At 35.4% G+C, this 27,496-nt stretch overlaps 1 protein-coding gene across 3 annotated transcripts in view; it reads left to right on the top strand.

The window, feature by feature from the left end:
• Positions 1 to 27,496, top strand: part of LOC123566143 (SHC-transforming protein 1-like) — a 60,613-nt gene that overhangs the window by 13,395 nt on the left and 19,722 nt on the right. For 2 of the 3 annotated variants that reach the window (XM_045360021.2, XM_053550140.1), the window contains exons 2-8: positions 5,888 to 6,050; positions 6,760 to 6,830; positions 7,146 to 7,206; positions 8,440 to 8,559; positions 12,705 to 12,758; positions 26,480 to 26,658; positions 26,866 to 27,007. In XM_045360021.2, the coding sequence (XP_045215956.1) occupies positions 5,889 to 6,050; positions 6,760 to 6,830; positions 7,146 to 7,206; positions 8,440 to 8,559; positions 12,705 to 12,758; positions 26,480 to 26,658; positions 26,866 to 27,007 (789 nt within the window). In that variant the 5' untranslated portion in view covers position 5,888. Of the gene's footprint in view, positions 1 to 2,697; positions 2,721 to 5,887; positions 6,051 to 6,759; positions 6,831 to 7,145; positions 7,207 to 8,439; positions 8,560 to 12,704; positions 12,759 to 26,479; positions 26,659 to 26,865; positions 27,008 to 27,496 lie in introns of those variants that run through there. The other variant, XM_045360022.2, reaches the window with a different exon arrangement.

Genomic DNA, 27,496 nt, shown 5'->3' with positions numbered 1-27,496 from the left:
GTGACACAAGGTGCATAACTCTGACACCAAGTTTTCATGAATAATGTCCCCTTTTACTTAGAATTTAAGGTTAATTTTGTTGTATTTTCACTATATCTCAGTTATTACTAAATGGATTTGATTCAAACTTAAAATAGTTGTTCCACCTCATCACCCAGATGATGTGACATAAGGTGCTTAACTCTGAAATAAATTTTTTATGAATTATGTCCCCTTTTACTTTAAATTTAAGGTTAATTTTGATGTATTTTCACTATATCTCAATTATTACAAAATAGATTTGATTCAAACTTAAAATAGATGTTCCACCTCATCACCCACATCATTTGACACAAGGTGCATAACTCTGACACCAATTTTTCATGAATTTTGCCCCTTTTTACTTAGAATTTAAGGTTAATTTTGATGTATTTTCACTATATCTCAATTACTACTGAATGGATTTGATTCAGACTTAAAATAGATGTTCCACCTCATCACCCACATCATGTGACACAAGGTGCATAACTCTGACACTATTTTTCTTGAATTGTGTCCCCTTTTACCTAGAATTTAAGGTTAATTTTGATGTATTTTCACTATATCTCATTCTGATTGGCTTAGAGTCAAAGGGAAGTAACCTCTTTTTAACCTTTGTACTGAGTTTCTTCCCCTTAAATTCCAGGAATTAGTCTATTTTTAGAAATCCTATTTTTAGATTTTCAATATTTTAGGTATTTTTCTAACTTTTTTATTATAAGTCCTATGTAAAAAGTAAAAACATTTTTCCGTGGTAACATGGGTCAGTAAGACACTTTTTTGTATTCACTTTTAGTGTATCTCTAATATTAGAGATTTAATATATTTACTAGTATTACTATACTAGTATTATACTAGTATTACTTATATGTGGAAGCCCAGGATGAAGTACTCCAAAGTATTTTTAAGATTCCTTATGGTTGCCATTCTTCTGTGACAAGACCGTATGGTGGGGGTATGAGTCACTCCTGTGACAGTTCTAGTTAGACTTGAAAAAGTTGTCATTTGACATTCAATATTCTGACATTTTACATTTTTACTATCAAAGCCTTTTTCGACGTCTAACTGCTTAGTATAAAAGAAGTGTAGCATAAATTCAATTTCTAAAACATTATAAAGTCGGTAAACTTTGTACCTAGATGGAACAAAAATACCTTTGCTTCAATTCTGCAAGGTTAAAATGATTTACAATCCATTATTATCTACGAAAAGTGTTTATGTTTGACATGCCACCATCTTGTTTCGAAATTGAAAGTGCCAATTAAATTTGATCGGTGGTAGACGAAAAAATATTTCCCTACAAACATTTTCATTGTAAATTTAATTTTGATTTATTTTCATCATAAATGTTATTTGCGATTTGTATCCTTATAAATTTTAAATGTCTCTTCTGAAAAATAGAAAGATTATTCAGGGGTTCCATTTGACCCGGGACCCCGGGTCCGGACCCGGGAGATTTTCAAAAGACGCTCAAAGGACCCGGCATGATACTTGCCTGTGCGTCCTTCGGGACCCGGAGGCATTTTCCTTTGATAATCCTTTCTCTTATCATTCATTTCCTTCAGTAAAACTATTTCCACGATAGACACGTGTATTCCAAAATAAACACTCGCGGTCATGCCCTCCTGACTTTGATCTTCTGCTAAATCCCGCCCTTTCTCCTGTAGACATGCCTCACTTATTTTTATATTAGCAAGTTACGTCACGGTGAGTGCACATAGGTAAGAAGAATCAATGAAGTGTTGAAATTAATTGATAAAGAGTATCGATCCTGTGTACTGTCAAAAAAGGCGCCAATTATTAAATTATCGTAAGCAGCTGATTACCTAGTATGTGAAAAGTGCCCTGCAAGAATTTTTCATGCCAACTTTAAATTAGACCATTGTTTAGTGATTATACCGTAATTTCAACAAGAAACTTCACAAATTTTGATGAATTTTGAAAGCAAAAATAAGTTTAGAATGTCCTTTCACGAGTCTAATTACACCCGATGTCATATGCATATTTCCAAAATTCCTTAAAAAAACTGACTTTCAATGCAGTTTTTAATGATAAGTAGCATCATTGTTTGAGGAACTATCTCTGATTTAGCTTAGTTGGCCAAGTAAACTGAGCAAAAACTACTTTCCGATGACATTCCGAAAGTGTACCAGTATCCGGATAGTACATTTTGGACACATTTTTATAGAGTGTTATAGCACTGTTCTGTTATTAAAAATTAAATGAAATATAGAAGAAAAACCTAATCAAAATAACATGAATTTTGATAAATATTAGTAACAATATGAGACTATGTGACCTGAAACTGACATTTTTATTATGCTGAAACATGATCTTGGGTTTATTGTTTTCTTAGGTAAAGATCTACGTATTACTAAATAAAAAAAATATAGTCAATTATATGGACGTGTTGGGACAGGACTCCTGTATTTTGGAAAAGGACCCTTCAAAATTTGGGCCCAAGGGTCCTGGGACTCTTGGGTTTTCAGGTCTAGTGGAACCCCTGATTATTGACATTTATAGTTTCCCTGTATGGGATAGTCTAGAGAAAAGGTAACTTTCGTAAAAAAAAAGTAACCTGATATGCAAATCATGTTTACATCTGGAACACCCTTGGTTATTACTGTGCCACTATTCAAAATTTTCAACTGACTGGATACTGGATTAATTTAACTTTAATCGGATAATTGATAACAAATAAGGTAAAATATAACTTTTAATTGCTGCCATAAAGCACATTTATGATTATTCTTCACATTCAATGCGAAAGTTCCAGTCATTTTTGCCAGAAAGTCGTTAAAAAACCTTCAGATCAAAATTCAGATCTGAAGCGATTTTTGTGCTATACGTTATTTCAGTTCAACGTAAAGACCTTACATAAAATGGAAAATAAAAAATGTAAAATATCAATTCAAATGAACTTATAAAGCGATATGAGTTATGTCAGGTCTTAATATTTAGGACTAAATGCCTCCTGTACAATATAAGATTTGAGATGCATTATTTATTCATTTATTTATTTTTATTTAACACCATTTCTATTCTAATTTCATTTGCCCTGTAGAACTATTTACCGGATGGCTAGACACTTCATTTTCAGCTCACCTGAACCAAAGTTTCAGGGTGAGCTATTAGTGTAGGTGGATGGTCCGTCGTCCATCAATCATCATATTTTCGCTCGAACATCTTCTCCTCTGAAACTACTGGTCAGAATAACACCAAATTTGGTCTGTTCAGTCCTGGCAAGGACCTCTATCAAGTTTCTTCAAATGGGGGCACTTGGCTCCTTATAGGGGTCACTAGTCTAGTAGCTGAAAATAGAAAAACCTTAATACGTTAGATAGATCTTCATCAGACTTGGTCTTTAGCATCACTAGAGCTGAAAATAGAAAAACCTTACACAACTTCTTTTCATGAATCGCTAGACAGATCTTCATCAATCTTGGCCTGTAGCATCATTGTAAGGTCCTCTCCCAAATGTGTTCAAATGGGAGCTCTTGGTCCCTTGTAGGGGCCGCTAGAGCTAAAAATAGAAATACCTTTAAACAACTTATTATGAACCGCTTGATGGATCTTCATAAAACTTGGTCTGTAGCATCATTATATGGTCCTCTCCCAAGTTAGTTCAAATGGGGGCACTTGGCCCTTTTTAAGGGTCGCTAGAGCTAAAAATAGAAATACCCTTATTAAAAGTCTTCTTCTCATGAACCACTTGATGGATCTGCAAAACTTTGTCTGTAGCCTAATTATATGGTCCTCTCCCAAATTTGTTCAAATGGGGGCACTTGGCCCCTTTTAGGGGCTGCTAAAAATAAAAAAAACTAGCTAAAGTTTTCAAACTGTAATAATGCATATTGAATAAGGAGAAAACTGCTAAACAGTGTACTGTTCCACTGAGTAAGAATTAATTCACTTGAATAAGCATAAATTACATTCTTCTATACGAAAAACTTAAAAAATCTTCTTGTGTTTAATCATAATGTCCTGGGCTTAGATATTTGGCATGTAGCATTATGTAGTGGTCCTTTACCAGGTTTTTTCAAATCAGGCCCTTAGATCAAAATTGGCCCTGCCCTTGGGCTCACTGGTTTTACATAGAATAATATCGGTAAACCTTTTTTTTTTTTCAAATTTACTCTTATTTTTTTTCTTTTTTTTTTCTTTTTGTTTGAATCTTTAATTTTTAATTATTTTTTTTATTTATTTATTTATTGTTTTTAATTTTTTAATTATTTTTTTAAATATATGTTTTTTTAATTATGTCTCCCACCACACAGTGGTGTGGGAGACATATTGATTTACTCCAGTCTGTGTGTGTCTGTCTGTCTGTCACAAAGCTTGTTCGCACTCTAAGACGAATATTTCTCATCCTATTTTCACCAAACTTGAACAAAATATGTTTGACCATAAGACCTCGGCCAAGTTCGATAACTAGCCAAATCGGTTGAGGCGTATTGGAGTTATGGCCCTTGAATTACCAAAAAATCGGCCTTTTTACTCTTGTCCGCACTGTAAGTTGAACATTTCTCATCCGATCTTCACAAACTTGAACAAAATGTGATTGACCATGAGACCTCGGCCAAGTTCGATAACTAGCCAAGTCGGTCCAGGCATTTTGGAGTTACGGCCCTTGAATTACTGAAAAATCGGCCTTTTTACTCATGTCCGCACTCTAAGTCGAACATTTCTCATCCGATCTTCATCAAACTTGAACAAAATGTGTTTGACCATGAGACCTCAGCCAAGTTCCATAACTAGCCAACCGGTCCAGGCATTCTGGAGTTAAGGCCCTTGAATTACCGAAAAATCTACCTTTTTACTCTTGTCCGCACTCTAAGTCAAACATTTCTCATCCGATCTTCACCAAACTTGAACAAAATATGTTTGACCATGAGACCTTGGCCAAATTCGATATCTCGCCAAATCGGTCCAGGCATTATGGAGTTACGGCCCTTGAATCACCGAAAAATCAGCCTTTTTACTCTTGTCCGCTCTCTAAGTCGAACATTTCTCATCCGATCTTCACCAAACTTCAACAAAATATGTTTGACCATAAGACCTCAGCCAAATTTGATAACTAGCCAAATCTGCCCAGGCACTTTTGAAGTATGGCCCTTGAATTACTGATTGGATCCACTCGTCCAGACACTCTACTTTGATCCACTCATCTAAACCATCTTGAGACACAAGACATTTTTCATAGGGGCAGTTGTGGGAGACATGCGCTTTTCTCAAAAGCATCTCTAGTTTTCTTTTTTAAATTGTAATTTTTTTTTTAATTTTAAAGTCTCCCTCAGGTGAGCGACTTAGGCCCATTTTGGCCTATTATTTATAGTATAGGACATAAGATAATGTTTGAATTTTATAGTAGTAATAGTACAGGTAGATATATAGATAAGAAGTGCATATTGTAAGAACAACGGCTGTATTCTGCAGACCCAAGAGCCCAAGTTAATAGTCAGGACATCTCTGTACTGTATCTGGTCTTCGCATCTACATGAATCTAAATAGTTTTCAAATTATCTCTTCTTTTTGTACTTATTTGTATATTTTGTCCAGGTAAAGATTGAAAGTTCTGATAAGGGAATTTTAGAGAGAGAAAAGGCCATGATAGTAGATGGCTATGTCAGAGGAAGTGCATATTGAATGCAAATTACCAGTCTTTCCTCCAGTTATTGCAAAATTAGTAATATTTTGGTATATTTTGAAAGCTAGTCATATCACACAATGTATATGCTAACTAAAGCCTTGTTCCACTGATCGCTTTGTTTATTTGTTTACATATTTCAGCAAAACTCCTTGTTTTCCCTCCTAATGGACCAAGCTCTATTTCCCCGCCCTGCTTTTAATAAGACAGTTAATATTTCAGAATGGCAAGTGTAGTTGACAAATTCAAAAAGCGTAATGCTAAAGGTAGCAATATGTCTGTGGAGTGGTCAAGGACTGGAACTTTCCTTCACAAACCAGAACGAGGCTGGATACACCCTGATGAACAGTTAGCTGCTGATGCTGGTATTTGTTACGGAGTTAGGGTAACAATGACATTTGTATTCTCTTTGTCATGTACAGTCTGTTTGGATCATATTCCTAAAAGTCTGGCAAAACTACAACAAATATATTTATAAAGAGACCATACAAATACTTAATAATATTTCTTTGATTCTGTTCTTGTACATTTGAATCAACATTATCTACAAAGTACAAACACATGCAAAAGATCAGTATATATTTGACATTTTGTTCTATAAGAAAAAAGTCATTAAAATTGCCATTTCTATGGATGGATATTAGCCATTGTCGTTTGCTGCCAAACTGTAAGCTCTATTTATAGTTGTATATGATAAAGCTTAGAACAAAAATATGAAGATGAATATACAGTTCTAGTGATCTAAAAAAGAGGTTTGTAGGACATATAAATTCATAGAAAGTATAAACAGATTTGCAAATAGATTTTTGATGTTACCTGCATACCTAGGGTATGCATGCAGTTTTGAGTTACTGTGGAATTGTTATTATTTATTTGTGACTGATTTTCATGGTTGTGACAGTTCCAACAAGCAAAGAAAATAGTCATTTATTTTGTCATGCAAATTCTTAATCTAAGAATTCATGTTCAGCTGAAATAATTAATTTTGCCCAAACCACAAAATTTTATGTTCAAATAATTGAAAATGATTTTATAATATGTTGTAGAAAAAATCTGTTTTTATCACTTTAGCACATTATTTTAATATATTTCAGTATATTGGTTGTTTAGAGGTGAAAGAATCTATGAGAGCCTTGGATTTTGATACGAGGACAGCCCTGGCAAGGTAAACTTTGTCCAACTGCTATCCTTCAAATTATGATAGATTCAAGTAAAAAAAAAATGGCTTAAAAAAATTTATTTTGCAACAAATTGAGCAACACTACTTTGATTATGTACATTTGCTGACTTGCTGTCCATTAGCATAACCTGTGTTCCTTGAATTGATACCAGTAATTTGCACCCACAAGTAACTGACTACATCAGGAGATGGAGGACTTAGTATTGTGTTACGTTGTTTCGTCACAGAGAAAATTGCCTCACCTTGCCTACATATTTGACATGTATGTTGCATTAGATAAATGTTTTTATCATGTTACAGAGAAGCCATAAACAGAGTAAGTGAGGCAGCTGGTTTAAAGACAGCAACAAAGAGGAAAAAGGTATATATATACAGCCTTGTTAGTTACGATAATCTTAAAGACTCTGCAGCTTTAAATGGTGGATGAATACCTGAGGTGTCCATACAGTAGAGCTGCAAACCTTCCTCAGCCCAGCTGGACTCGTGAAAGAATTTGCCTTAGGGTGATTTTAGCCTGCAGTTGTGAGAGGACCCAGTGTAGTTACAATGTACTACTTTTTGTACTGATTTTTTAGTAATATCTTAGTGGAGCAAACAGCTCCCTTCAGAGGCAGGTATTTCCTTCCTGGTCTAGAGCAGCAACTTGTGTTCAACAGACACATTTGTGTACAACAGACGCATTTGTGTACAACAGTTACATTTGAATGCAACATACACATTTGTGTACAAAAGACGCATTTGTGTACAACAGACACATTTTAATCTTCGAGTTGTTTTGCTTTACTGGAGTTGCACTGTTTACCAGTAGGTTACGTATAGGTGATGCACCTTTAAGCCTCTATGGGATCATGAGTGTATACAATTGAAAGGATTTGTACGAGTCAAGCATCTATATTATTACATGACTGTATTCTATTGTTTCTCTGATTGGCTGAAAACGGTTCGAAAAGTAATAAGTACATATCATATCAACTTATCTTGGGCTATAAATAGTACGAAAATAAAAATAGATCAAAGTAGGTGCCTGGAAAACCAATATCAACCTGATTTTTATTCCTTATTTCTTTATTAAAGATACAATTGTAAGAACAAGACTGACTATACATTTATTCATGTAATAAAACAATTATTGACTTTCATAGGTTGATATCAGGATTGATCAACCCTCAAAAAGTTATATTCACCTCGCCTTTGGCTCGTAGAATATAACTATTTTCGGGTTGATCAATCCAGATATCAGCCTATGAAAAAGTTGATAATTGTATAGAAGTACCCCAGTACTTACATGTAGGAATATCTAAGAGAAGTAGATACTTGTTAACATTAACCCTAGATATAAAGACCTTTTATCTTGGTCAAGGAGTGATTTGTCAGTGTGTATTTTACAAGGAAGTGGTTTCTAACATACATACATGCAATTGCATGTCCAGAATGTGTTAAAGTAAGACAATATTTTACAGGGAACACTTTGTTTCATATGTGTGAAATAGATAAATCAAGCTGCATAAGGTTATGGAATTAAAAATTTAGAGTGACTCACATACTGCCTCTGACAAAATGTTTAAGTTAATAACACATTTTTCGATTGTTGTAGATTGACAAGCGTATAGGTAAGATGCTGAGTGACACACCATGCATGCAGTTTGCAGGATCTAATGTTAACCTGACAATAACAGTTGACAGTATTAACTTGATGGTCATGGAATCAGGGGAAGTAAGTATCTTAAAAAAATTTCTTCTAGAGCTGTCTCTGTGATAGATGTTTGTGAGTAGCTTTTCCCTTGTCCTCGCAGCTGAGAATTTCATATTGAGGATATTACACAAGTGTCTTTTCATATTGAATTTGTATTACAAGTTGACATTTATTTATAAAATCGCCTATATAGTTTAAAAAATATGTAAATTAGCTAGTATTTACTGCATTATTTATGCTGTAAAATATAGAGCAGGCATAAAAAAGAGAAAAAAAGTAATATTGATATTTTATGGATGTTTCCAGTGCTCGCGCTGCCAATCGACATTATCGCCAAATGGCGATTAAAACGCAATTTTGGCCATGGAAAATGGCGATTAATTTATAAAATGCTACAAAAAAAATATTGCAAAAAATTGTCCTTAAACTGTTGGAACATACGTAGTTTTATCGACAAAAATGTACGAAGTCAGTAGCAGGAAGTGTATTTGCCCAGAGGCATAATTACCCCGTCTAAACGGTGACATGCTTAATTGATTTGTTTCTCGCCAACACGCGTACGAGGTATACTTCACTAATTGATCCACATGTGTGCACTATTGATCTTATAGAAGTTTAAAGCAACAATTATCATCACTTTATCCTTGATCATTTAATCGCCATTAATTACCAAACAAACAAATTAATTAAACATAATTCCTTCAGATGTGGAATTCCTATTTCGACTCAAGACTTTTTGATGGCAAACAACAAGTGCGTTTTTGCATTCCGTTTGTCCGTGGACAAGCACAAATTAACAGTAGGGATTTATATTACATTAGCTTACACATTCTTTTTTGACCTTTAGAAAGTATCTTACCTTGACTGGCTCAGTAATTTGCTTAAATCCACTTGATTTTACTCGTATTTTTCAAAGCCAAGACTTTAGTAACATAATATTATCACTGACACTTTCTGTGACTTAGATAACGTTACTTAAATTTACGCAAATTTTTGACACGTGCCATCAGGAACTGGGTAACTGTTTCTTTTATTGTGCCGACACCAGCAGATCAAAGAAGACGTGTATTCCATGTGATGTCATAGTGATGTCACTGCTATTGACATGTATTTAATTCAGGACTAGCATAATACACACCTGTTATTTAAAGTGACTGTGACTTTGAGTGCATTATAGTACTGGGAGTTGATTTATTAGTCCCCTACTGGTTGAAAACCAGTTTCGGGGACTATAGGAATGCACTTTTCCGTCATTCCGTCTGTCCGTCCGTCCGTCTGTCCGTCCGTCCGTCCGTCCGCAATTTCGTGTCCGGTCCATAACTCTGTCATCCATGAAGGGATTTTAATATTACTTGGCACAAATGTTCCCCATGATGAGACGACGTGTCATGCGCAAAACCCGGACCCCTAGCTCAAAGGTCAAGGTCACAATTGGAGGTCAAAGGTCAACAGGGCTTTTTTCCTGTCCGGTCCACAACTCTCCCATCCTTGAAGGGATTTTAGTATTACTTGGCACAAATGTTCCCCATGATGAGATGATGTGTCATGCGCAAATCCCGGACCCCTAGCTCAAAGGTCAAGGTCACAATTGGAGGTCAAAGGTCAACAGGGCTTTTTTCCTGTCCGGTCCATAACTCTCCCATCCATGAAGAGATTTCAATATTACTTGGCACAAATGTTCCCCATGAGGAGACGACGTGTCATGCGCAAAACCTGGACCCCTAGCTTAAAGGTCAAGGTCACAATTAGAGGTCAAAGGTCAACAAGGCTTTTTTCCTGTCCGGCCCATAACTCTCCCATCTATGAAAGGATTTTAATATTACTTGGCACAAATGTACCTCATAATAAGACGATGTGTCATGCACAACTTTCAGACCCCTAGCTCAAAGGTCAAGGTCACACTTAGCAGTCAAATGTTATCATAGCATGAACAGGGTCTGTTTCGTGTCCGGTCCATAACTCTGACATTCATTAAGGGATTTTAATATCACTTAGCACAAGTGTTCCCCATGATGAGATGACGTGTCATGCGCAAATCCCAGACCCCTAGCTCAAAGGTCAAGGTCACAATTGGGGGTCAAAGGTCAACAGAGTTTTTTCCTGTCCCGTCCATAACTCTGCCATCCATGAAGGGATTTTAATATTACTTGGCACAAATGTTCCCCATGATGAGACAACATGTCCTGCGCAAAGCCCAGACCCTTAGCTCAAAGGTCAAGGTCACAATTGGAGGTCAAAGGTCAATAAGGTTTTTTCCCTGTCCGATCAAGAACTCTGTCATCCATCAAGGGATTACAATATTACTTGGCATAAATGTTTCCCATGATGAGACGACGTGTCATGCGCAACACCCAGTACCCTAGCTTAAAGGTCAAGGTCACACTTTGAGATCAAAGGTCAAGAGGATTTTTTTCCTGTCCGGTCTATAACTTTGTCATGCAAAGCAGGATTTAGATATCAGTTGGCACAAATATTCCCCTGGATGAGACAACATGTCATGCGCAAGAACCAGGTCCCTAGGTCTAAGGTCAAGGTCATATTTAGAGGTCAAAGGTCAAATTCAAGAATGACTTTGTACGGAACATTTCTTCTTCATGCATGGAGGGATTTTGATGTAACTTGGACCAAATGTTCACCACCATGAGGCACCCTTGTTTTTAGAATTACGTCCCTTTGTTGTTACTATAAATAGATTTTATTGTAACTTTTTTATTACTGGCGGTAGAGAAAAATCGAGACCACTTTTCTGTGGTACAGCATGCATGTTACATCCAATTTTTAGGTGTATTTTGACCTATCTCTACCTGGTAAAGAGTTTCTTGTGGACTTATATTATATAGATTTTTTTTGTTTTTTTGTTTTTTTTGTTTTAAAGATTAATATCCCTTTGTTGTTACTATAAATAACTTACATGATAACATTTTTATAATCAGCCAAAAAAAATTCAATATGAAAACAACTGTGGGTTTTTATATATGCACATTTTAATCCAAGTGTGTTGTTATAACATATTGTATATGTAGTACAATATTGTTTATACATCATTGACAGATATCAGTTCATTATGTTATACTGCAGTAGAGAAAATTAGGTGCCTTCCAGTAGGGGACTTTGTATTGCATGGCAATACTTCATTCACTTGTTTTTTGCTGATATGGAATTAACTTTTTTTAATTGTATTCATATTTTAAAGGGTTTTCTTGGTTTGGGCAATCATTGCAAGAGTAAAAAAAAAAAAAACCTTTAATTTGCAGTTTAATCACATTAGATTCACAAGGTTTACAAGGATAAGAAAACAGAATCACTGACCTTTTCAGTGAATTTGTTATTTACTTTAAATTAATAGACTTAAACAAAGACAGGAAATAATAAAAATAGTAACATTATATTAAGCATATTTTAACTCTTCTTTCAACTTGCATGTCATGGCGTTAAAATATTTCCACATTTTCCCTAAAATCTTGTCACTTCTCCCTAAAATCTCTCCCTTTCTCCCTAATCTTAGCTGAGGGAGAAGTGACTTCTCCCTAAAATCTTAGCCTAGCTTAAGCCCTGACTTTCGTCACAAAAAGTAATGATCATTTTTGACAAGAATTCATAATGGGTCATGTCACATACTAAAATGGTATTTTCAGTGACATTTGGATACAAACAACTGAAGATCTGCATAAATGTATGATTATTCAAAGCCTATGATAAACATGAAAAAATGATGACTGAAAAATAGTGTGTTTAAGTGTTTCTTGGGCAAAAAAAAAAAGTTATAAATACCCTGTTTTATGTTTTTCATTGAAATGCGAAAGCATGCGCGAATTACGTGCGTGTCAAGTTTGTCTATTAATTTTTTCCCTGAAAAAAATGTGGCTATTAATTTATAATGGCCAGGGCTAGCACTGTGTTTCTGTCTATATTAAAGATGATATTATGGTGTGCTTTTGAAGACATGCCCAGTTAAAATAGTCAAAAGAGTTTGATTACCTCTTTAGGATATGGAATGTACAAATAATACCATTAATTGGCAAATGTTTTTTCAGAACCAGTGGTTGGCACTGCTTGTTATGTTTCTCCCCTGTGCTAGTTTTAACATTACAGTAACTTTACCTTATCATCTGCGTTGAGAATGACCTTTAAATGAATATTTACAGCTATTTCTATTTGCTTCACAGGTGATAGCTGATCACTTGATGCCAGGGATTTCCTTTGCCTCCGGTGGTGATGCAGTAAGTGTATACATGTATGAATTAAGAGCATTATGATAGGTTTTATTAAAAACAGGCTGCAGGGGAACCATTTAAATACTGTGAAATCGTTAATATTCATAGGAGAGTTAATTTTGTGAATTTTTTATCCCCCACAAAACTTCTGTCCAAACCGTGACATTTTGTGCACAAGAAATTAAACAGTAACCTTACCACCTGCAGCTGGAAATGGGTTCTTCCACTGTACCCATTGCATAAAGAAAGTCTTGCAACAAAGTGCTTCAGTGCTGAACAAGCTTATAAGGCAGAATAGTGGCAGTTAAATACAAAATTGAAAATAAATGTAGACATTAACAGCTATTTGTTTTTAGCTTACCTGTCACATAGTGACAAGGTGAGCTTTTGTGATCACCCTTCGTCCGTCGTCCGTGCGTGCGTCCATCCGTCAACAGTTTCTTGTCTGCACGATAGTGGTTTCATTTATGATTTTTAGCTCGACTATTCGAAGAATAAGTAGAGCTATCCTACTCACCACGGCGTCGGCGTCACACCTTGGGTTAAGTTTTTTGTACCAGTCCACATTTTGACAAAGTCTTTTGAGATAAAGCTTTGAAACTTTCAACACTTGTTTACCATCATCATGGCCAGTTATAGGCAAGAGCACATAACTCCATCAAGGATTTTGGCTGAATTATGGCCCTTTTTGAGTTAGAAATCATGGTTAAGTTTTTCGTACCAGTTCATATTTTGACAAAGTCTTTTGAGATAAAGCTTTGAAACTTTCAACACTTGTTTACCATCACCATGTCCAGTTATAGGCAAGAGCACATAACTCCATCAAGGATTTTGGCTGAATTATGGCCCTTTTTGACTTAGAAATCTGGGTTAATATTTTGTACCAGTCAACATCTTGACAAAGTCTTTTGAGATAAAGCTTTGAAACTTTCAACACTTGTTTACCATCACCATGTCCAGTTATTGGCAAGAGCACATAACTCCACCAAGGATTTTGACTGAATTATGGCCCCTTCTGACTTAGAAATCATGGTTAAGTTTTTCGTACCAGTTCATATTTTGACAAAGTCTTTTGAGATAAAGCTTTGAAACTTTCAACACTTGGTTACCATCACCATGTCCAGTTATAGGCATGAGTACATAACTCCATCAAGGATTTTGGCTGAATTATGGCCCTTTTTGACTTAGAAATCTGGGTTAATATTTCGTACCAGTTCATATTTTGACAAAGTCTTTTGAGATAAAGCTTTGAAACTTTCAACATCTGTTTACCATCACCATGTACAGTTATAGGCAAGAGTATATAACTCCATCAAGGATTTTGGCTGAATTATGGCCCTTTTTGACTGAGAAATCATGGTTAAGTTTTTCGTACCAGTTCATATTTTTTGTAAAGTGTTTGACATATGGCTTTGAAACTTTAATCACTTGTTTAGTATAATAGTCTGTATCTGTAGGGAAGAGAACATAACTCTGTCGTCTATTTTGGCTGAATTATGGCCCATTTTGGACTTTGAAATTGGTTCTGTTTCCATACAAGTCCACGTTTTGTCAAAACTATTTGACATATGGCTTTTAAACTTTGAACACTTATTTATCATTATGACTTCCATCTGTAGGCAAGAGTACATAACTATTTTGACTGAATTATGGCCCTTTTTGGACTTTGAAATTGGCTCATATATTGCCATTTAGTGCAAGACTTATCGAAATCAAAGTAATACAGGAACATTGTTTGTCTAATCTATTTATTTCTTTTGTCTGAATATCCGTGGAAATATTTTGACACCATGCTTCAATCAATTCTTCGAATAGTCGAGCACGGTGTCATCAGACAGCTCTTGTATTTTAACCAAACTTGCACATAACTTGTATTACCATAACATCTCGGTTCCTTTCTTGAACTGGCCAGATCCCATTATGGGTTCCAGAGTTATGGCCCCTGAAAGGGCCAAAATCAGCTATTTTGACCTTGTCTGCACAATAGCAGCTTTATTTATGATTTGATTTTTACCAAACTGGCACACATCTTGTATCACCATAAGATCTTGGTTCCTTTCTTGACCTGGCCAGATCCCATTATGGGTTCCAGAGTTATGGCCACTGAAAGGGCCAAAATTAGCTATTTTGACCTTGTCTGCACAACAGCAGCTTCATTTATTTTAGGACTTCTCAAGGCAATAACTAACAACAGCATACAAGCAATAGCACTTTATTCCAGGTCAACACTTCTATACAAACAAGTTATGCCAAAGATATCAAACAATATTGTATATCAAATTATCAGTAGTATAAATTAGTGGCAGAAAAGGCCGCGTGATATCAGGCCCACTGACTGACGAGCAAGCAAGCGCATGTTTTCATCAATAAATTGACTTTAATAGCAACTGTGGACTGCGGGCTTGTGAAACTAGGAATTAAGCTACGTAGTAATGGGCAAAACCTAGTTCACACTGTAAACAGACCTATCCGCTAACCAACATAGCGGTAACACACTGAAAACTGACCTAGCTGTTAACAGACGACCTAGCGGTTAACAGACTTTAAATCGACATAGCGGTTAACAGACTTTAACCGACTTAGTGGTTAACACACTTTGACCGACCTAGCTGTTAACACACTTTAAACAGGCCTAGCGGTTAACACACTTTAACCGACCTAGCAGTTAACACAATTTAACTGACCTAGCGGTTAACACACAAAAGTGTTAACAGAGCTAGCGGTTAGCATCACTTTAACAACAGACAAGCAACCAATGGTTCGATATACTGTCAACCGACCTAGTGGAATACATCACTATAACAACAACATACAACCGTAAAAACAGTTGTTACACTTTCAACTGCCCTAGTAGCTTACATCACTACTGCTACAGGGAACCAACCAGTGTGTTGAAACATTATCCCCGTTTAGTTATAATATGAGAATAACACATTAACTAAAATGTTTATTGGATATAGGCAAAAGCAGTTAGGATAAATTAAGTGTGTAGATGATAACCCAAACTACCTAAGGAGCATTGTGACCTTAGTCACCCATAGTATAGCAAGTTGAAATCTACAAGATCTCAATTATCACTGCAAAAACTGCCTTATCCACTCAAATATTAAACTGATTTAGACAAATTTAATGTAACTCGGGCAAATTTAGCATGTAGACGAAAAAACCTAAGTAGTTTGTGACCACAGCCACCCAAGTTACCAAAGACAAGGAGCATTGCGACCATAGTCACTCGTAGTATAGTAAGCTTAAATCTACAAGATTTCACATATCACTGAAATAAATTTAGACTTGAATTGGATATGTGATGTTAATACACATGCTTACTCGATGTCAGTTGGAGATCCTCATCAACGCGACAGAATCCTATACATTAAAGTATATAATAGGTTATTAAATCATTGCATTTATATGTTTTCGTTTTCTACTAAATACTGTACATTCAGAGGCAACGACAGAATCCTAAGAAATGTTTCCAATCATATAACTGAACAGAAACTTCATAATGTATTTTTCCACAAAAAGAGTAAATATGAGATTGATTTCATATTCAGATAGTAACTTTCCTTTTTAGCTCATCTGATTTTTTGAAAAAAAATGATGAGTTATTGTCATCACTTGAGCGGTTGTCGGCGTCGGCATCGGCGTCGGCGTTGCCTGGTTAAGTTTTATGTTTAGGTCAGCTTTTCTCCTAAACTATCAAAGCTATTGCTTTGAAACTTGGAATACTTGTTCACCATCATAAGCTGACCCTGTATAGCAAGAAACATAACTCCATCTTGCTTTTTGCAAGATTTATGGCCCCTTTTGTACTTAGAAAATATCAGATTTCTTGGTTAAGTTTTATGTTTAGGTCAGCTTTTCTCCTAAACTATCAAAGCTATTGCTTTGAAACTTGGAATACTTGTTCACCATCATAAGCAGACCCTGTACATCAAGAAACATAACTCCATCTTGCTTTTTGCAAGAATTATTGCCCCTTTTGGACTTAGAAAATCAGTTTTCTTGGTTAAGTTTTATGTTTAGGTCAGCTTTTATCCTAAACTATCAAAGCTATTGCTTTAAAACTTGCAACACTTGTTCACCATCATAAGTTGACCCTGTATAGCAAGAAACATAACTCCGTCCTGCTTTTTGCAAGATTTATGGCCCCTTTTGGACTTAGAAAATATCAGATTTCTTGGTTAAGTTTTATGTTTAGGTCAACTTTTCTCTTAAACTATCAAAGCTATTGCTTTGAAACTTGCAACACTTGTTCACCATCATAAGCTGACCCTGTACAGCAAGCAACATAACTCCATCCTGCTTTTTGCAATAATTATTGCCCCTTTTGGACTTAGGAAATCATTTTCTTGGTTGAGTATTATGTTTAAGTCAACTTTTCTCATAAACTATCAAAGCTATTGCTTTAAAACTTGCAACAGTTTTTCACCATCATAAGTGGACACTGTACATCAAGAAACATAACTCTATCCTGCTTTTTGCAAGAATGATGGCCCTTTTTAGACTTAGAAAATCATGGGTAGGACAATATTTCTATTACACAAAAAAAATCAGATGAGCGTCAGCACCCGCAAGGCAGTGCTCTTGTTTAGAAATAGGATAAGGATAACATAACTGGCTATAGCCCGTCTAACATATGGTCCTCTAACATGATGTAAAAAATTCATCCTAGATACATAACATAGACGGTGAAGTGAAAGACATGAATCAGAAAAAAGCATTATAAACAACTTAATTCTTTGTGGCATAACAGTAAATAGTGCAATGAACAGAGACTAAACATGGTAAAATTATGTACAAGTGTTATTTGTAATCAGCGCACTAAAACCCTAAAAACTCTTTGAGAGAAAAGTACGGGAAAGCGTTGGATTACATGACCTGGATGACTATACAATTTATATAACAACAAAAGTACATCAATTGTATTTACAAAACAATGACTGTTCAAATTTCATATCGATCCAAGTTCATTGCACTATTTATGCAAGTTTCAACATGTAAAAACAACAGTGGCTAATTTACACACAACAAAAAGTATCATTGCAACTGAACATTTCTGAAATGAATCATGGATATCTTTCACTCTACTGAAAAAGTACTTTTTGTTCCTGTTCAGACTATTGCTGAGACATCCATTGAATAATATTCTTTGATGTTAAAGGAGCTGGCCGCTTTTTAGTTTCAATTTGCCCCAGTCTGTTGATAAAACTACATTTTAACAAACGTGCTTCCAGGCTTAAGTGTTTCTGTTATGTATATTTAAATTTAGTGTTTTCTATTCTATATATTAGTGTTGTAAGTATTTAAGCACTAATTACACTTAATTGTCTTAAAGTAATGTATATAACTACAAGAGAGTATATTTATAATTATCCACTTGCTATTGTTATACTGTTCATCTTATTCACTGTCCTGTCCTGACATTCTAAGCTTATGTCTTGCTAAGTGTGCCACTGCAGCTGATTCCCGGTTTGCATGTCTCCTAGTTTTGTTACAGGAAATTACTGTTTGCCTGTGACAAGGCCGGCCAGTAGACAAAGCAAGTCCAATTTGTACGCAAGTTTAAATGTTCCAGAGTTTGTGAATCTTCCTGCTTTCTGATCAAATAACTCATCAGAAGGTAACTGATCAAATGACTCATCATAAGGTACTTAAATGTTCATGTTAAAACCATTATTGTAACATTTGTAGCTGTTTATAGTTAAAGTCATTCTCCTTTCTAAACTTCATTACATTCAAGTTTCTATTCCATGAAGGCCTTGGATAAATTTGAATTATACAGTCCACTTGACTGGACCGCTTAGTTAATCTGGCTTGTATGTATATACATGTTCGACTGATGTCACATTATGACTTTAAATATTGTTTGTACTTGTTCCATTTTTGCTTGGTTTACCATTTGTGCTCAGTATATTGTTCATTTTTATTTACTGTCTGTACACAATGTCCCTCCCTTTACTGCATCGACAGCCTGCAAATATATAAAACTCCACCGGCAGTATACTACAAAACACATGGATAAAATGGTAAGTAGCAAAAAATGTCGTCATACATGTACCAGCTACACCACAAAAAACAAACTTGTACAACTGTTCTCATTTCTCTGTGAAACTTAACAACTTGACTATATATGCGCCATCTATACAGAGAAATGTACCTGGAAAACGTCAGTAATCCAGAACCATTTAGAATAGATCAATTCTGCATCTTTTTATGCCCCCGAAGGGAGGTATATAGTTTTCTGACCGTCTGTCCGTCTGTCAGTTTGTCGGTCTGTCAGTCTGTCAGTCTGTCCGCAATTTTCGTGTCCGGTCCATATCTTTGTCATTGATGGATGGATTTCCAAATAACTTGGCATGAATGTGTACCACAGTAAGACGACGTGTCGCGCGCAAGATCCAGGTCCGTAGCTCAAAGGTCAAGGTCACACTTAGACATTAAAGGATAGTGCATTGATGGGCGTGTCCGGTCCATATCTTTGTCATCGATGGATGGATTTTCAAATAACTTGGCATGAATGTGGACCACAGTAAGATGACGTGTCACGCGCAAGACCCAGGTCCGTAGCTCAAAGGTCAAGGTCACAGACATTAAAGGATAGTGCATTGATGGGCGTGTCCGGTCCATATCTTTGTCATCAGTGGATGGATTTCAAATAACTTGGCATGAATGTGTACCACAGTAAGATGACGTGTCTCGCGCAAGACCCAGGTCCGTAGCTCAAAGGTCAAGGTCACACTTAGACATTAAAAGATAGTGCATTGATGGGCGTGTCCGGTCCATATCTTTGTCATCGGTGGATGGATTTTCAAATAACTTGGCTTGCATGTGTACCACAGTAAGATGACGTGTCGCGCGCAAGACCCAGGTCCATAGCTCAAAGGTCAAGGTTACACTTAGACTTTAAAGGATAGTGCATTGATGGGCGTGTCAGGTCCATATCTTTGTCATCCATGGATGGATTTTCAAATAACTTGGCATGAATGTGTACCACAGTTAGGCGACGTGTCACGCGCAAGACCCATGTCTGTAGCTCAAAGATCAAGGTCACACTTAGAAGTTAAATGTCATTTTTCATGATAGTGCATTGATGGGCGTGTCCGGTCCATATCTTTGTCATTCATGCATGGATTTTAAAATAACTACGCATGAATGTGTGACACAGTAAGATGACGTGTCACGCGCAAGACCCAGCTCTGTAGGTCAAAGGTCCTAAACTGTAACATCGGCCATAACTATTCATTCAAAGTGCCATCGGGGGCATGTGTCATCATATGGAGACAGCTCCTGTTTATATATATATATTATAAGTAACAAATGGTGACATACTAGATATTCCCTAACATGTATCATTAACAACATGGCACCTAAACGGCATGGCACCTAAATGGGTGTGGTGGGTGGGATTTTGAAACCATTACATTTTCTGTTGGTTGTACACGTGCCGACAATCGAATGACCAGTGGTCACACACTAATGATTACTTGTACGGAAAAAGCCCAGTGTATCAAAATACCAGACTTAGATTGGTAACGTTGGATACACACCAAGCTTGATGCGCCAAAATAAACATTATTATTTCTTAATAAAATAATAAGAATTATTTTAGGACTTCTCAAGGCAATAACTAACAACAGCATAAAAGCAATAGCACTTTATTCCAGGTCATCACTTCTATACAAACAAGTTATGCCAAAGATATCAAACAATATTGTAAATCAAATTATCAGTAGTATAAATTAGTGGCAGAAAAGGCCGCGTGATATCAGGCCCACTGACTGACGAGCAAGCAAGCGCATGTTTTCATCAATAAATTGACTTAAATAGCAACTGCGGACTGCGGGCTTGTGAAACTAGGAATTACGCTACGTAGTAATGGGCAAAACCTAGTTCACACTGTAAACGGACCTATCCGCTAACCAACATAGCGGTAACACACTGAAAACTGACCTAGCTGTTAACAGACGACCTAGCGGTTAACAGACTTTAAATCGACATAGCGGTTAACAGACTTTAACCGACTTAGTGGTTAACACACTTTGACCGACCTAGCTGTTAACACTCTTTAAACCGGCCTAGGGGTTAACACACTTTTACCAACCTAGCGGTTAACACAATTTTACTGACCTAGCGGTTAACACACTAAAGTGTTAACAGAGCTAGCGGTTAGCATCACTTTAACAACAGACAAGCAACCAATGGTTCGATATACTGTCAACCGACCTAGTGGAATACATCACTATAACAACAACAAACAACCATCAAAAGATTGTATCATTAACTCTGACTTATCCCACAAGAACATGCGCCTGCCTGCTTGCCCAGTCATAGAATTTTCCGCCACAATAAATTTGAAAAATTTATTCCCCCAAAATTCTAATGAGCTCTACTACAAGCCTAATTTAAGTTGTCTTAGAAACCAGTAGTCCTTGACGACTTATCTTCAAGACATACTAATATACAGTGTATTTCATACGACGATGACTATTACATCTTTTACCGCACATTATCAGATTATCAGGTTTTTTACCATTAGGGTAAAGTTAGTTATTTTGCTCATTTACTTGAACCTGCCGTTAGGGTGAAGTCAGTTATGTTGCCCATTTACTTGAACCTGTACTAACTGTATATATACTCATTATACCCTTTTTTTTACAATGATACATTATGGATGTACTGACTGAAAATATAAATTGTCTACAGCACGAATTAGGCCTTGAATATTTCTTGCGCTCCATTTCTGTTGTAATTTTCTGTTACTGGTCCTTTTTCATGCAAACAGTTAAAATTTAAGGAAGGCAATGATTCAATAATTCCTGTTAATTAATGCTCTTTAGCCAAATCCATTTTATAAAAATTTTACCATTGATGGTGAAACAGTTTGTTTTCAAATAGTAAAACCATAATGCAGGCTTCAAGATCTGACCTGTCACTACTATGCTATATTACAATCGTTGCCCTAATTCATTTATTTATTTTTCTAACACAACTGAAATATGGAAGGTCTGTTGTTTTTTTTTTTTTTTTGTTTTGTTTGTTTTGTTTTTTTATTATTATAAACAATTACGGACTCATAGCGTAAAAGACAAATTGAAAATATCGAAAACATTTACAGAATTTGTCATGAAAACTCACATGATTGCCACACTTAAAACATTAGCATTTCGAGCCTTACTCTTGTTTATGCTAACAAATATTATTATTTGTAGACTAGAATGATTATTGCCGACCAAAATATGTGTATTAAATGCTAAAATTGGTTTCCCGAACTACTGGTCTAATCTGTTTTGGGACTATTTACCCTTGTCAAGAATATGATTTTAATCATATTTCGAATATTTAAATTGGTACACAGATTGAGATTTTATATGTTTGCAACATTAGATTAATAGATTTTCTGGTTTCCTCCATCTCCCTTAAAGCTTACCTTTTTTCAAAAATTATATATCATTATTTAAGCTGCAGCCGACTTATTCCCATGTAAGGTTTATTACCTTAATGCAACTGTTTTAAAGCCAAACATAGTTTGCCAATTTAACATACCTTTCTGAATGAAAACTTTTTTTTTTTTTTAAATATTTCACCTGGAATATATGCAGCCATAATTAATGTTATCCCACTTTTCTGTCCAATCAAGTGCAACCCATTTCCAGTGTTTTTATGTGCGGTCATGAAGAGTTTGTTTCCTCAGTAAGCAAATTTGTTAATACTTTATTATCCCGTTTACATGAATTGCAGCTACATGTATATTAAGCTAATTTGTAACATGACAAACAATTTGGAAAGTCTTTTCAAACTTCACTGTGCAAAACATTTCAGCTTCTTCCTGCTTTTATTTATAAATATGAAAATTGACCTGGGCAGCTACTTCATTAAAGTTTAAAACCATGCCATCCAACTTGGCAGTCATAATATTATATGCACTGTAGCCCTAAAATATCTACCAAAGAAACATAAGAAACAAGTATCATGCTAAATATCTATTAATGCAGACATAATTACTGCGTGTATGCAACTACCATCCCTACTTACTAAAGACCGATTACAATGATTTAAGTGTACAATTCCTGACTTCAAATAAAATTTATCTACAGCATTAAATTAACACATACAAAATTAAATTATATGTGCTGTGTCAAGCTAAAAAGGTCCCTAATATAATTGATGTTGTTTTATATAAATGACATCACTTGGACGTTTCAACATGGCGGTGCGGCTTTTTAAATTTGAGCGAATTCATGCAATATTATGGTGTCTCATTTCAGACAAGTACTTTGTTCAACCTTTTTTTATTTTTTTAATATCTTCTCTAATCTTTTCAAAAACTTTTAATTGAACACTTTTTCAAAATGCTTGCTCCTCCATGTTTATGTCACAGAACCAATAACGATCAAAGCATCATTGCATTCTATATTCCTTAAGATATTGCGATCTATTGATGACTTGTGCTACATTACAATCTCGATTTCCCCTATATGAAATAAGTTGAAATCTGAAATTCCTATTTTATGTAAAGAAATGCATGTACTTATCAAGTATGCAATAATGTAGAAGTGTCATCAAAATACTATAATGTCCCTTTTTGCATGAGGTGGCTCATGTGAAATTATATTAGTATAAGCCGTTAAATTCTCTATCACATGGATTTTACTAAAGGCCTAGGATATGCAGGATGTCTAATAAATTAAAATGCCATACAGTAAATTAGAAACTTCAATGTTGACATTTGTTGTACCTTCTGACCTTAGGCAGAGAACTGTGATTGGCGACATTTATATCAACAATCACAACTGTTTGTTACTTTAATATACTGTATATCCATATTAACATTCTTTCTGCCTCCAGAAAGAGTATACCACTAACAATTACTTAAATGAAATTTAAATCCATTCTTGCCTGGCAATTACACTGTTAAGTTAGCGTATTAAATTTAAACCATGTTAAAATACTTAGGTTATATCTTGGCTTGTATATAACAAGCGTGTGTGATTTATCTTTCCTGTGACTGTGGTTTTTGTAATACACTGCAGTGAACAACAATTGTTGAGCCAAAACAACTTTTAATCGATACTACATTTACTTTAGATAGATAATAACATACTTATCTAATGATATAACCCATGCCTATCACTTCTAAGAACAATAATCTACATTTTTCCAACAGGCATTTACCAACGAGACTTCGGACACTTTCTCGGGCACGGACATTTACATTTAAGAGTATGCATTTTGTCTAAATTGTTGCATGTAGAATAACTCTGCTGAATGAATGTGTCACCAGTGTAATAAATTGATTACGACCCCCGAGAAAATAAGTCCCCTGAAAAATACGAAACGACGTTCATCATCAATATCCAAAGTTTGCCGAACAGTCACACTGAATTTTTACATCAGATGTATGTTTTATACAGCTTCGATAATCTTAACAATGTTATTTCTTGGTGCCATGCCATTTTCAGAACCTCAGTTGTGATTTTACGAGTAAGAACAAACCAAATTTGCGAGGTTGAAATTACCTTTGAAATCCTCGTTTCCGCCTCCAGTATCCAGTTTCACGATAATTTTAAGCGTTTTGTACAAATGCCAGACCAAGTTGAACATTATACTTGAAGCAAAATAACGATGTTGGCAGATATATTTTGAAACCATTACATTTTCTGTTGGTTGTACACGTACCGACAATCGAATGACCAGTGGTCACACACTAATGATTACTGGTACGGAAAAAGCCGAGTGTATCCAAATACCAGACTTAGATTGGTAACCTTGGATACACACCAAGCTTGATGCGCCAAAATAAACATTATTATTTCTTAATAAAATAATAAGAATTATGATTATATTTTAACCAAAATTGCACACAACTTGTATCACCATAAGATCTTGGTTCTTTTCTTGAACTGGCCAGATCCAATTTTGGGTTCCATAGTTATGGCCCCTGAAAGGGCCAAAATCAGCTATTTTGTCCTTGTCTGCACAATAGCAGCTTTATTTATGATTTGATTTTTACCAAACTTGCACAAAACTTGTATCACCATAAGATCTTGGTTCGTTTCTTGAACTGTTCAGATCCCATTATGGGTTCCAGAGTTATGGCCCCTGAAAGGGCCAAAATCAGCTATTTTGACCTTGTCTGCACAATAGCAGCTTTATTTATGATTTGATTTTTACCAAACTGGCACACAACTTGTATCACCATAAGATCTTGGTTCCTTTCTTGAACTTGCCAGATCCCATAATGGGTTCCAGAGTTATGGCCCCTGAAAGGGCCAAAATTAGCTATTTTGACCTTGCTTGCACAATAGCAATTTCATTTATGATTTGATTTTAACCAAACTTGCACACAACTTGTATAACCACAAGATCTTGGTTCCTTTCTTGAGCTGGCCAGATTCCTTCATGGGTTCCAGAGTTATGGCCCCTTAAAGGTCCAAAATTAGCTATTTTGGCTTATAGAGTCTTCATTTATGGTTTTATTTGATACAAACTTCTAAAATATCTTCAACAACAATAAATCTTGGATTCCATGACAAATTAGATCCAATGGTAGGTTCCAGAGTTATTTTATATCTGATTACCTCCCCTGATTGTAGTCAAAATGGATTTATGTCAGTAAGTACTTATAGGACTTATTTGAAATTTCATTGTTGTCATTAGTTGGACTGAGCCAATCAAAGTAGATAACTATGGACTGATTTTATGTCAAATTACCTCCCTTTATTTCAAATTAAAATGGGTATATCTCCGTAACTAATGAAGATACTGATCTGAAATTTCATTTATGTCAACAGATTTATTTGGCAGTTTCTTCTTTTGATCACTTACAATAATTTTCTTTTAATTACTTCCCTTTTACGTTAATATAAATAGCTTATTTTAGTAACTTTTTTACTATTGGCCGTAGGGAAAAATCGAGACCAGTTTTCTATGGTACAACATGGATGGTACCTCTGGCCAGATTCCATCATGGGTTCCAGAGTTATGGCCCCTTGAAGGTCCAAAATTGGCTATTTTGGCTTTTGCAGCCATATAGAGACTTCATTTATGGTTTTATTTGATACAAACTTCCAAAATATCTTCAACAACAATAAATCTTGGATTCCATGACAAATCAGATCCAATCGTAGGTTCCAGAGTTATTTTATATCTGATTACCTCCCCTGATTGTAGTCAAAATGGATTTATATCAGTAAGTTCTTATAGGACTTATTTGAAATTTCATTATTATCATTAGTTGGACTGAGTCAATCAGGGTAGATAACTATGGACTGATTTTATGTCAAATTACCTCCCTTTATTTCAAATTAAAATGGGTACATCTCCATAACTAATGAAGATACTGATCTGAAATTTCATTTCTGTCAACAGATTTATTTGGCAGATCCTTCTTTTGTTCACTTACAATAATTTTTTATTTTTAGTAACTTTTTTATTATTGGCCGTAGGGAAAAACCGAGACCACTTTTCTGTGGTACAACATGGAAGGTACCTCCAATTTTTAGGTGTATTTTGACATATCTGTACCTTGTAAGAATTTTTTTTTCTTTTTGGTTAGATTTCTTCCCTTTGTTGTTCCTGTCCTTTGAACTTAGATAATTTTTCTGAAGACCTTCTTGTCCTCAAGTGCAATGATAACAGGTGAGCGATATAGGGCCATCATGGCCCTCTTGTTGATAATGGAGTTTGTGTCTCCAGATGATGAACTGTTTTTACTCAATCTGTAGGAGACATTGGACTTTGTGGCATATGTTGCAAAAGATGAAGTGACGGGACGTTCTTGCCATGTATTAGAGTGTGGGGGTGGACTATCTGAGGACGTGATTACAACAATAGGCCAGGCTTTTGAGTTACGATTTAAAGAATATTTGAAAAAGCAACCAAAGCCAGTACACGTTCCAACAAGGTGAGATAACTGAAAAAATTTGATTGTGTATTGAAGTAAGTGCTGAAGTACTATCATTTGATGAATTTATTCTTAAACAAATACCAAGTTCATTGTGATTAGAAACAGCTAAAAATATATATTGCATTTGTTGTCGGCTTGGAAATTGTTGTTTGATGATTTTGCAAAGTGCAGCTAGTCACTGTTTTATTTCATGATGAATTTCAGATTAGAACAGTCAATACAAGAAGGCGATGCCTGGGGAGAAAATGAAGACAATGATTATTACAACGACAACCCATCAGCCAGACCCCCATCTCCTGCCAGACGTGTGCCATCAGAATACGCCACACCACCATCAAACTTACCTGTAAGTCTAGAGCAGTTGAAAGTTTGGAAATGCTTGCCCCTCACAAGAAAGCAAAAGAAAACCTGTGAGATTTAAATACAGCTTATTTCATACCCTTTATTAGCTCGACTTTTCGAAGAAAATGTAGAGCTATTGCACTCGCCCCAGCGTCGGCGTCGGTGTCGGCGTCGCCATTGGTTAAAGTTTTTGATAAAGTCAGATATCTCTGTTACTTTTAAAGCTATTGACTTGAAACTTAAAATAGTTATATACTATCAAAGTCTACACCAGGAGAAACAATCCCCGTAACTCTGATTGAATTTTGACAGAATTATGCCCCTTTTTAACTTAGAATTTTTGATTAAAGTTTTTGATAAAGTCAAATTTCTCTGTTACTATCAAAGCTATGACTTGAAACTTAAAATAGTTATTTACTATCAAAGTCTACACCAAGAGAAACAATCCCCATAACTCTGTTTGAATTTTGACAGAATTATGCCCCTTTTTAAC

The sequence above is a fragment of the Mercenaria mercenaria genome, chromosome 8, assembly GCF_021730395.1.
Source record: "Mercenaria mercenaria strain notata chromosome 8, MADL_Memer_1, whole genome shotgun sequence".
Taxonomy (NCBI): domain Eukaryota; kingdom Metazoa; phylum Mollusca; class Bivalvia; order Venerida; family Veneridae; genus Mercenaria; species Mercenaria mercenaria.
This window is presented reverse-complemented; position numbering and strand designations above follow the sequence as displayed.